Raw genomic sequence first — 12149 nt, 5'->3', positions numbered from 1 at the left:
TGGTCAGAACTTTCCATAGCTGCCTGTAAGCCCAATGTAATAATTCCATCTACATACCTTTTAATTCTGTATTTATTCCTCAGAAACCATGCATATATTGCAAATACACCTAGTTAAGGAAAAGATTCCTATTAGACAGTCCTGCTTCTCCAAAAAATAACTCATTCAGGGAGCTCAAGTCTTTCCTAACCATTGAGGAACCAAGACAAGGTGTCATTCTCAGCCAATCAGGTTTTATCTGGAAACTGATTCTTATATCAATAAGAACGTTTTCATTTTTTCTACTTTGCAGACAAAACAACTGCTTGTTTAGTGGTTGCACCTGTGAAATGCGCAGCTTGTTTCTTAACATTTTCTTCTGTGGTCTGGTTTTAAAGCGCTGCCAGAAATTGGTCTCCTTATTGTATAGAGATTCCAACTCCAGTAGAATGCACTAAATAACTGGACTGATCAGAAGAGTGTGCCATTTGTTTTCTGAAAACATTAACATTCATCAACTATCTTTTTTACCGGGGGGGGGGGGGGGGGGGGGGGGGAAGGGAGGGAAAGGAGAGAAGAAAAAAGGTACCTTGAAGCCAGTTCTTTCCTTAAATGAAATTGCTGTGTTCTTGTTCTCCTCAAATTTCCTGACATTTCAATAAACTCTTTATCCAGGGATTCTGTGCATTTTTTCAAGAGATCAAGTTTTTGACACCAGAGCTTTCTCCTTTCTTCTAGCTTTTGCTTAAGAACCTATGATTTTTTTCAAAATTAAAGTATCATTCGAGATGCAGAAGTTAAATATAAAAAGTTGACTTCTCTGACAAGCTAGGGTTCTGTAAAGACTATAGTCAATAGACTACCAACAAGCTGACAAGAAGGATGGAATTCATAGGACATCAATATTTAATTCTACTCTCAAATTATAAAAGGAGAGAGAAAAAAAGATTAGGACCAGGTAAAACAGCATGTTCAGTAGAGCTAACCAAGTTCATAAAATTGCTTTTCAGAGGAAATGAAAAAGGTTCCTTTCAAAGTCTTCAACAGACATGAAGATGTGTTTTGAATGAGGATATTTGACCTATTACAAATACACATGCATCCCTATTGCATTTTTTTTTTTGCCACTGGAATGTGTGCAGGGAAGAGAAAATCCCAAGCCACTAAATTTATTTTGGAAGACAAAAAAAAACAAAACACACCAATTCAAATTAAATGCTTATTTTGTTGAAATGTTGTTACAAAACTTTATTTAATTGTAAGTGTTTTTCAGAATTTTTCATTGGCCCTAAAAACTGATTAATACACAACTTCCAGATATTTTAGAATAGGTAGTCATGCAGCATTCTGCAAACATATTTATGGATTTTTAATGCAAGTCTTGTGATAAGATGGGCAAAGAGGGAAGCTGCATGTTAAAAATAAAAAAAGATGATAAATTTAGGTTACAGAAATTGAAGCATGAGGTACAATTCATATGAATCTATGCACAAAAAAAGTACACATTTCACTATGCTATTGTTTATTTTCTGTGACTTGTGCAGTCAACATAGCAGGGTCTTCTAGCTGGCTGCAGTATTTCTCTCTCAGAACAAACTCCCAGTGAAAACGTACTGCAGAGTAACAGTTGGCAGAATGCCAGGCCTGGCAATACCTGAACACTTTTTAAAGCTATTGTTTGCCCTGCAATTCCACTCAGGTTAAAAAGTTTGTGGCTGACGACTAATGACGCCAGTTTACGTAGGTAAACAGCTGAAGTTGTGTTGCTTTGAAATTACCTTGAATTAGTGTGCGTGTGCGTGCGCGCTCTCAAGCCATGGAGTTGCTAGTTTTATACTCTTTGAGCATCCAGCTCACATCTGAACTCTGGGAAGAGACTAGTGTCTCTGGATCTTTGAAAAATGCTGAGCTGCAGGGCCCCAGCTTAGACTGAGAAAGTTGCATCTTCTTCCCAGCTATGCCTGCAGTGCTTGAGCCAAGTAGAACTGCTGTAGGCTGGCCATGCCTGCCCTACTACATGCTACCAGCAGAAAGCAAGAAATACCAGGGTTCTTGCTCTACCACTGCATGTATAGATACAAGTTAGAAGTCATTACCATTTCATAATATTATTATATTGCTGCTATCTCTTACACCTTGTTAATACTAAAAAATGTTACCTATTGTATAAGTTTTTACCAATAGTTCCTGTTGTATAACAACAATAAACCACAGCTCTAGTATACCTATACCATTGTCAACAGCAAGCAATTTTCTTAGTATAAGCTACACACAAACTGCAAGGCCTATATTAAACTACAGTGGTATATTTAGCAGGAGTTGTGCCGCTCACTGATGAGTTAGGAAGTAGTTTACAGGCAAGAAGTTTCACCACAGTAAGACAAAGATTTAAAAACAGTGTTTGGAGCAAGGGTTAAAGGAAGTGACATCTAGGTCTTTATATAGTGAGGGACAAAACAGGCCTAAGCCAAAAAGAATATGCACACCAAAGCTACTCCAGTTTTACATTGGAAAACCCCCATAATGTTATCAATTCTGTCCTTAAGACATCACTGACAACTCAAAATACCCACCCTAAGATTTCTTGCCCATTTCAAGGAAACCATGGCTTTAAAAACAAGGTTCTCCCCCCGCTAAAACCAAGGTCACTTACCACAAGCTCTCTCCCCCAGGTCTCCCTTATGTTCACCTCAGGATCCGGTACCCACTGAAAAGAAGTCACCACAAGTTCCTCAGTTTCAGAGGCTTCCTCCTGCTGCAAGAACAGTTTCAAATATTAGTTCTGATATAAGCTTGAAAGTGATGCTACACAGAATCAAACAACGGGGTTAAAGGAATAAACATGCTCCTGAGATTAGCAGTTCAGATTTTAAAAGGGAGGAAGTGCTGCTTTGGCTGTAGCCATTTTAGAAAGGCTCTTGGCTAAGAGATTCAATACATCTCTTTCTATTCACTTAAGTTAAAGCACATACCAGTTTTTTGATAGTAGCCTTAAATTCTTCTCTCGTTATCTCAGGCCCTTCCAGTAACAATAGTACCTCTCGGTCCAGCGATTCATCCAAAGGTGTCCATTCAAACCTGGTGATCTTTATTAAAAAAGCCCATTAAGGTTATTCTGGTCTCTTTTGAAGAATGCCGACCCCATAACCAGTAGCCTTTAGAACTTAAAAAAGCGCCCCTAGTTTGCATTTCCCATCCTGTCAAAGCAACTGGGAATTTGAATTTTAAAGTGCATCATGCCATGGGGCAAACCAAACTGTTGAATGATCTGATTGTGGTAGATTCTTGTGTCCTACCCCGATATCAAATAGCAATAGTGGATAAGCTGTTACTTGTCTTGACCCAGAGAAAGCAACATGAAGTCAGAATGAAGAAAAGCCCTTTATTTTGCAGTGCTTTGAGTAGGACTTCGTGACTGGCTACACTACTTAAAATTTTCCCTTGTGTCAGGAAATTCTCTAGCAACTCATTAGAATGAGGTACATATGCAAACTTCTGCAGAGGAAATCCTTGCATTCTCTCCATTAGATTTTTAAAAAGCTACCCGGGCAATTATTTTTCATGGCTTCAGTGTCTTCTCAATAGAAGAAACTACAATTTCTCCTCAACTAGTAATGAATTTTCTCTCTGCAGCAGATTGGTTCAGACTTCAATTGCATACCTCTGGAGACTGAGCAAGTTCTAACTCAGAGTGCAAGGAATCTGTCCCTTCAAGAAGGTTCCTGTTATATTTGCATATTAGTTGGAAGTGTATGCCATTTCTAAAATAAAAAGAGGAGCAAAATTTTGTATTAATAAGAGGAGCTAGACAAACTATTTTTTGATGAAAAAACCCTCTTAAAAACTTCTACAAGATACTCACGAAATCAGCTCTTGTTGCATTTGTTGCATGCTATACACCAGTTTATTTTTTTCTGCTCGTAAAGTCTAGAATTACATTTTTTTTTAAAAAATGAACAAGTTAGTTGCTATATATAACAACAACAACAACAACAACATTAAAAAAAAAGCTGTTCTTTCACCCTTGCACAAGGGAGATTTGTTATCATACCTCTATTATTGATGTGTATTCCACAATGGCAGATTTAAGATCTTTGATGTCCAAATCTTTCTGCAAAGGATTGGGGTTGGAAGAGGTAGAGTTGGTGGCACAGAACCCAATGATTAACAAGTTCAACAATCTGCAGGCACCCAGCTCAGGGGGGAGGCAGGCACCACAGCTGCAAAGGGAAGCACCAGGCCCCTGCACAGCTCAGGCAGGCAGGGGAGGTGGGAAGGATCAGGCCTGCCATTTTTTTTGGGTGGAGCCTGCTTTCCCAGGCTGCTGCCTGCAGGGCTTCCTGCAGAGCCCCCAAGCTGCATTGAGCCCAGTGCTTTACTCCACAGGGAGCAAACAAACTCCTCAAAGGAATTTTAGTTTGCTGTGCCCCAGTCATTTAAGGTGCACTATGCTGCCAAATTTCCTACAGCAGCTGGAATTAATGTGCAATACACCACTGAGGCATTCAAACACTGACACCACTAAGGCGGTGCAAAAGCATTTAGCCTGCTTTGGGGTACTGTGCGCCACATGCCTCTTGTCTACACACAGACCTAGTTAGAAATTAATTTAAAGTGTAAGGTAGGCACACTACGTTAGGTTGGGTGGCCATTATTAATGTAATCTAAATGTCCCCAAAATGCCTGTATCTAGCGTAACTGGTCATATCCAGAGAGTAAGTGTATGCCCTTGACAGAAGTTCGGTGCTCAATACCTTTATGAGCCGAGTCAGAAAAAAAAAAAAAAAAAAATAGCAGCTCTCTTTTCAGTAGACTCCTTATCAAGATGGGAAAGCATGTTCACTTGAATTAAGAATCCAAGAGAGACCCTCAAAGCCTTATATAGTTATTTTGCTTTCCTTGTACCTCATTTTACAAATACAACTATAAACTAGAGCATGGACCGTCTGAAAGATTGCCCAGAATAGAGTATATTTTCTTCTGCTTTTTTGGGGCTAAGGACCAACTTGCCAGGTTTCAAACAATAAGAAACAGTACACAAAAGTTTTTTTTGTTGTTGTTTCTTTGTTTTTTGTGTTTGGTTTTTTTTAAATTAAAAATATCTCCCTCTCCCCTCCCAGAAAACTTAAGTGTTATCCATGTCCATGCTTTCCATCTGTTTCAGAAAATGGCTTCTGAAGTTTTTCCACCTTTCCTGGAGTCTGCAGTTTTTGTTGCAAAGGGACAGGGTCTACTTATCCAGAGCCAGATCTCTACCCCTAAATTTTGGGCAGCAGTGTCCAGTTCCATTCACAGGGAACATTTATGGGGTAAAGTTAATATTTTTATGCAATATTACCATCAAGAGTGTTACCAGAAGACTCATTTCATTGGCTTTTCCCCATACATTGAGCACCATATTAAAAAAGTTTCAATCTGTAAAGTTATGTTTCAAAAGCAACCAACCTGGAGTAGACTTGCATCTTTATTCACCACAGTAGTCTCATAAACATGTATTTGCATCTAAAAAGGAGAGGAAAATATTTAAGCAGCCTCATGGGCCAGCAGAATTAAGTGCACTATGATAGTCTGGTTCTCTTTAGCTCTATTTCTTGTTTGGAAATATCAATTACAAGCTTCAGAGATGAGCGTCATTAATTTGATTCTTCCTAGTGTGCCACAAGTGACACTGAAAAATCACTCGTGAATAAAATTTTGCCCGATATCCTTGTAGGTCTTCCTGGACTATTATCAGTCCTTCAGTCTAAAAAGGCCATGTGGCAAAAGCCATGGGTTTTCAATATTCGTTTCGGGTCTTTAGCTGCAATAAGCATTAGAAATTAAAATGACTCAGATTTCTAGGGTTGGAAGGGACCTTGTAGATAGAGTCTGACCCCTACTCTGGGAAGGAAAGAGTGCTGGGGTTAAATAACCCCAGCTAGGTGCCCATCTAGTCTTTTCTTGAATGCCTCCAAGGTAGGGGAAAGCACCACCTCCCTTGGAAGCCCATTCCATATTTTGGCAGCCCTCACCATAAAGAATTTCTTCCTGATGTCCAGTCTAAAAAAAAAACCAAAAAACCAAAAAAAAAAAACCCTACTCTCCTTTAGTTTGCAGCAGTTATTTCTAGTAACCCCTAGGGGCACCCTGGTAAACAGAGTATCCCCTTTCTCTGCAGACTCCATAATGAGTTTGTAGACAGCCACAAGATCGCCTCTCATCTTTCTCTTGCAGAGGCTGAAGAGATTCAGGTCCCTCCGCCTGTGTTTATAGGATCTTACCTGCAGACCCTCAACTATGCAAGAAGCCCTTCTCTGAACCCTCTCAAGATTATCCACATCCCTCTTGAAGAGCGGCACCCAAAACTGGACACAGTACTCCAGCTGCGCCTTGACCAATGCCACAGAGGGGAAGCATTACCTCCCTAGACCTGCTTGTGATGCACCTATTGATGCAAGAAATTGTAGTTAGCTTTACTTATTACCTCATCACAGTGGCGACTCATGTTCATTTTTGCATCAGTCAAGACTCAGATCCCTTTCTACTGCTGTACTACTCAGAATGTTACTTTCCAGTCTATAAGTGTATTGGAGATTCTCTCTCCCCAGCTGCAGCACCTTGAACTTATCCTTGTTAAATTGCATCCAATTCTGATCCACCCACTTCCCCAATCTATCCAAATTTGCCTGGCTTCAATCCCTGCCCTCCATTGTGTTTACTGTACCCCATGCTCATTCTTTTCTCACAAATATTTGACTGGATGTGCAGTTCAAATAAGCTTTGGAAGGACTGGCCATTCCCACAGACTTATTGGTGGCCACGATTGAACATTTAGAAAAAAAAAAAAAATGCAAGGATGTTAAGAGTTTGGGGTGGTTGGAAGGGAAGCCACTGATGTTTATAGGAGTTAGAACAGCTTGACAGAAGCATCTATACTTGTGACTCATCAGATCTGTATTATAGACAGACAGGCTGGGGGGGGGGGGGGGGGGGGGGGAACAAAAACAAAACAAAAAAACCTGTATGGCTTCTGGACAGTCAGCTATTAGACTAGAGGAAACCAACTCTTTTTTGAAGCCTGTGACCAGCAGTCATGAAGGTAAAAGTAAAGATACACTTACTTGGAGCTCAGATGCATTCTTGGCCAACTCCAGAATCTTTTTCTGAAGGCCATCAGCATCCAAAGCATTCCTAGTATTCTAATAAAAAAAAAAAAAAAAAAAAAAAAAAGCAGATTGTTATTATAAACTAGCTCAGGAGAGTTACTGTATCAGTGTGGAGGAGCTAAACAAAAACACAAGGAATAAGGTCTCCTCCTCTAAAGCCATAGCTTTTTGATTCACTCCTCTAAATAATTCCATATACATGCAAACCCTGCCTTCCTCCCTCCACCCCCAAATATACTTGTGTCTTTTAAAAATAAGAAGTCAGCTACTATAGACCCTACAATAGGGGAGAATTTACTTTTAGTGGTGCCATTTTATGCCTATAGGCCCCTAGAGACCTTTCATTAGTGAAGGAAGCACACCATGAGCTTGCCCCATTCAATGCTCTTAGGATTTTAGTACCTCTCCTCTTTGTCCTCTGGTCCCTCCCCACTCAGCAGCTCCCAAAACTGAAATGGTACAATCCGGAGAAGTTTCTAGGTTCTGAAACATTAGAGGAAAGCCTTCAACATGAAAGCTATTCTTGGAGGTGTGAGAATGACTCATAAACTAGAAGAATTGTGATGTTTGGGAGGTTCTGTTGACCATCTGGAGACATGTACAAGACAATTACACTAAGACATTGATTCTGAATCAGGGTGTTGTGGGTGCCTTAGTATATGTTAGCACTATTTAGGCAAATCTACATATGCATTTGATCTGGGATCAGTTTACTCATGGAGTAGACTACTTACAAGTAAACGCCCAGAAAGGCAACTACACATGCAGGGAAGCAGGAGCAGATTTGCTGCTAATGGCAGCAATCTGCTTCCACTTCCTAGGGTGCTGCCGTGAGCTCCTGCCACCACCAGGAGGAGCTCTAGGCTAGCCCTGGGGTACTAGGTCAGGGAGGACTAGGGGCTGGGACATTACACCCTGCCCCCAGGGACTGCCTGCTGCCAGGGCGGGACAATGTTTGGGCAGCCCCATGCCCCAATCTGCTGGTAGGGTAGGTAGAAGCTAGCTCACCAGCAGATTGGGGCATACAGCAGGGACCTGCCTTTGACTAGAACAGTTCCCATTCCCCATCCCACACACAGGGCGGAGGCTGGGGAGCCTGTTCCCCATTCAGCTCCATAAGAGCACAGCTGGGTAGGGAACAAGCTCCCCAGCCTGTTTCCTGCCTAGTTCTGTGCTCACAGAGCTCAGCAGGAAACGGGTTCCCCAGTTCCTGGCAGCAGGGAGCTTACAGTGCCAGCTCCACTGTTACCAGGGTCTCCCAGCTCAGGCCCCATGACCATGGAGCTGGTGTTGGGAGACAGGGGTCTGCTAGCCCCTGCTCCCCAATTGTGATTTTGGAACCGAGGGACTTTGTCCACGTGCCCCAGCAGCAAGTGGCTCACAGTCCCTGCCTGGGCTCCACTGGCAGAGCCCCTCCCAGCAGCAGGCAGCTCCCAGGGGCAGGGAGCAATCTCCTGCCCTCTGGTAGACAGCTGACTGGGAACAGATTTGCTCCTGGTCAGGCACTTACAAATAGCAAATTTACTTTCAATTAGTAATAGCTCAGTAGGACATGTGTATTTTCAGGTAGCAAGTTTAGTTGCTATTAGCAAGGTTTACTACATAGAATGTATGTACGTGTGTAGATGCACATGCTTACTGCACAGTAAGCCACACTGCTGTGCATTTAAGGATCTGGTGTAGACATGCCCTTTGATGTTTAAACATAATTCATAAAAAAAACCCAGACATTGCAAATAGAAAGCTATAGTTTTAAAAACATTCATCATCTATGAGTTCTTTGCAACAGAAGAATTGCTCCAGTATTTTTCCAGGGTCAAAAAACAAATGAAAAATAAGAGCTAGTATTTTCCAGGGGGTGCCTCAAATCTAACAAGTGATATCCTGAGCCTAAAAAGGTTAAGAACTGCTGCACAAGTTTCAAAGCTACAAAACAACAGTTTCCCATCTCCACACAACTTTATTTCTGTTTGTGCACTATTTCTTGTGGACCATCATTTCCAATGTATTTTAACCCATTTTCTCCACCCTTCTCCTAACATCACAGATTTTCATAAACAAAACCATTTTTTTTTTTTTAATTTCTTTCATACACACTGTACCTCTTCTTGAAGATCAGAAATCTTGAGTATGAGAGACTGATTCTCCTTTTCCTGGTTGTCAAGAAAAACAAAACAAAACAAGAGGTCAGTCTGCCATATTTTAGTGGGAAGACTTCCTTAAAACATGTGAACTATGACTAGGGTGCCATAGCTACTTTTACAAATTAATGCTCTGCTTTGATGAACTTGTAAGCCTTTTCTCAAATTAGAGTCAAGGAGCCAAAAAAGATAGGCCCATAACTGTATATTAAATATCATATGAACTGTTGTAATAAAGCCTTGGGGATTTTTTTTATTTTTATTTTTTTTTAAATCAGAAGAACCAGGATCTCTGGGATAGAGAAAGTTCAACCCCAACTTTTTTTTTTTTTTTTTTTTTTTTTTTTTTTTTTTAAATATCTTGGCTTCAGTGAAAAGTTTCCAGTTTACATCAGCACAAGCAGGAGATCATTTTGTGTAAAGTTACATAAGGAATTTGGAGCTTTTATGTTCTACTCCCAGTTATGCTGTTAGTACACAGCACTAGGTGCTAAGTCACAAAACCAACCCTTCTCAGCAACTTCTTAATTCAGATGATCTAATGAGCAACAAGGCTCCAAGAATAGGAAGGAAAAACAAAAAACAAAAACAACCCCTCCCCCCCCCCCCCCCCCCCACTTAAGCTTCAAGCACTGTACTCCAAATTCTGAGGTAGCAGAGAGGCAGTTAGTACAGGATAGTTTCCCCTCAAATGCCACATGACCTAGTCGCAATATGAAGAGAACATCACTCACTGATTTTATGTTAGACAGTTCACCCCAGGTGTTACAGCATGCTACTTTTACAGAATTCTAAGAGCACCTACAAGCTGTTTATTCTGGCTCAGAAGTTTGTCTCTCTTCTCTTCCAAGGAGTTCAGGTTGCTTTTCATTTCTTCCAGCTCCTCCTTCAGTGAATTTGTTCTCATAACAGTCTGTTGGGCACTATAGGAAATAGTCCAGCATAAGAGAGTAGAACAGCCACTGTATTGCCTTATATTCTTGCTTATCTGCTTAAAGACGTCTGCTAAATATGTATTAGTTGGTATTATCTGTACTTTATGGCTAGTGCACCATCACAGATTTTTTCCAGTCTTCTATTATTCACCAAGGCCAACCACCATTACCATATTTACTCAAATAGAAGATGAGGTCTCTCCTCATTCAGCATGGGGGGGGAAAAACCCTCTAGTATTAGAATCCAGTATGGGTCAGGCAAGCAGCTGCTGCAGCTCTGGCAGGACCAGGGTAGCAGGTAGAGTGTGCACAGGAGAATGAGAAGGGGGAACATGACAGAAAGGGTAGCAGGGGGAAGGACATGGAAATGCGGCGCAGGAGGCAGCATGGGGGCAAGAGCAAGCGAGGAGGGGGGCGGCAGGTGGGACAGGAAGCAGAGCACATGGGGGAGTGCAGGTGAAGGGATGCACAAAGTGAGGGAAGTTTAGAGAAAGGAACATGTGGAACAAGGGAAAGAGGAGAGTGAGGGGAGTGCAGAGCAGGGGCATAGGGAAGGAAGTGGCACACAGAGCATCAGGAAAACTTCAGAGGCTTTAGCCCCAACTCCAGCTTCAGCCTCCAGCCCCAGCTAAAGTTGCTGTGACTGCCTGGCTTGGCCTGGCACTCCATGCCCCCAGCAGAGACCAAGCAAGAACAGCTGCAAAGGTAAGTGGGTGGGGAACAGGCACAAGAAGGGGCATGGAACAGGTTGCCTGCCTACCAGCTACTGCTTTCCCCGTGGCAGTGGTGGGAGGGACAAGTTTAAAATGACCCTCTAATAACTAGATTCTAGACATGGAAAATGAATATTCCATGCTTATAATTTAATAAAGTTGGGGGGATGTCTTAAAATTCAAATAAATGTGGTATTTCCAGTTAGCCAAGGAAAAAGGATTAATTTATTCTAGCCACACTATTACTTCAGTTAGTTCATTGTAACTAGTACCAAATTTCAAGTTTGCATGCATAGACAATACTTTCCTAGTGACCACAGGAGCTGGCAACGTCTTGCTTTTGCCTAAGGACCTAGGCCATCACATGTTTTACACTCAGGATGCACAAATATAAATTTTACTAGCTCTTCTTGCAGCTAGCTCTGAACAGTAGGTCCTCGAGAACACTGCCAGAATCCCATGTTGTACTCTTCACACCCTTCATGGGAGAGCAAAACCCGACTGTATAGAGTGGCTGCCTAGGTTTCCCCAGAAAGCCCTGATGAAAGATTGGCTGTATAATGGCTGTGGCCTGTTGCTGCAGACCCAAAAATTATGGGGTGTACTGGATCAGAGGAAAGTCAAATGTGTTACAGGATACAGAGCTGCACTTTTAGTAGTGATAAGCCTCTAGTACACAGCAATACCATAGGGCAAGCAAGATGATCCAGTATTTCTTCAGGCTTAAAAGCCATCATGTTCATAGTCAAGCTACTGGGCAATCAGAATAGATAACTGAACTCAAAAGGTCTTGGCTTGCGGTTAGTAACTTTTTAGCACATTTTTAGAAGTATCCCACGTCAAAGTTATACGTTCACAAATTGATAGGCTAAAGTCAGTGACTGGCAGTAATAGAGATGTCATAGTGGGCTTTTAAGGATCTCTTTTAAAGACAGACTCTGCATTGTCCACCTCCCCCGCAAGTCTTTAGTGAAGGGAGGCTAGATTAAAGATTGAATAACATCATTTGTGGGAGATACAAGCACAGTTGGAACAATCAATAAGAATCTAAAGTGTTTGTGCACATGTGTGCAGGCAGCCAAGAGTGTGCATCCTTAATTGTAAACAATTCATAAAGTAGATGGCAGAATTCAAGAACTTCACATGGAAATTTATAGCCAGTACTATGATTTCTTCCAAAAGTGCATTCAACTAGAAAAGAGTTGAATCAACTCCCCACCCATGAAAGGCTTTCAA

At 41.5% G+C, this 12149-nt stretch overlaps 1 protein-coding gene across 5 annotated transcripts in view; it reads right to left on the bottom strand.

The window, feature by feature from the left end:
• IRAG2 (inositol 1,4,5-triphosphate receptor associated 2) overlaps nt 1-12149 on the bottom strand; it is a 60432-nt gene that overhangs the window by 37271 nt on the left and 11012 nt on the right. For all 5 annotated transcript variants that reach the window (XM_059726599.1, XM_059726598.1, XM_059726602.1 and 2 more), the window contains 10 exons: nt 10071-10188; nt 9227-9277; nt 7080-7157; nt 5425-5481; nt 4031-4090; nt 3842-3906; nt 3641-3740; nt 2952-3065; nt 2633-2734; nt 569-732 (listed from right to left, as the gene is read on the bottom strand). In XM_059726599.1, coding sequence (XP_059582582.1) covers nt 569-732; nt 2633-2734; nt 2952-3065; nt 3641-3740; nt 3842-3906; nt 4031-4090; nt 5425-5481; nt 7080-7157; nt 9227-9277; nt 10071-10188 — 909 coding nt within the window. The remainder of the gene's footprint in view (nt 1-568; nt 733-2632; nt 2735-2951; nt 3066-3640; nt 3741-3841; nt 3907-4030; nt 4091-5424; nt 5482-7079; nt 7158-9226; nt 9278-10070; nt 10189-12149) is intronic.

Source organism: Alligator mississippiensis, chromosome 4, assembly GCF_030867095.1.
Source record: "Alligator mississippiensis isolate rAllMis1 chromosome 4, rAllMis1, whole genome shotgun sequence".
Lineage (NCBI taxonomy): Eukaryota > Metazoa > Chordata > Crocodylia > Alligatoridae > Alligator > Alligator mississippiensis.
Note: the sequence above shows the minus strand (reverse complement) of the source record. Positions and strands in the feature narration are given on the sequence as shown.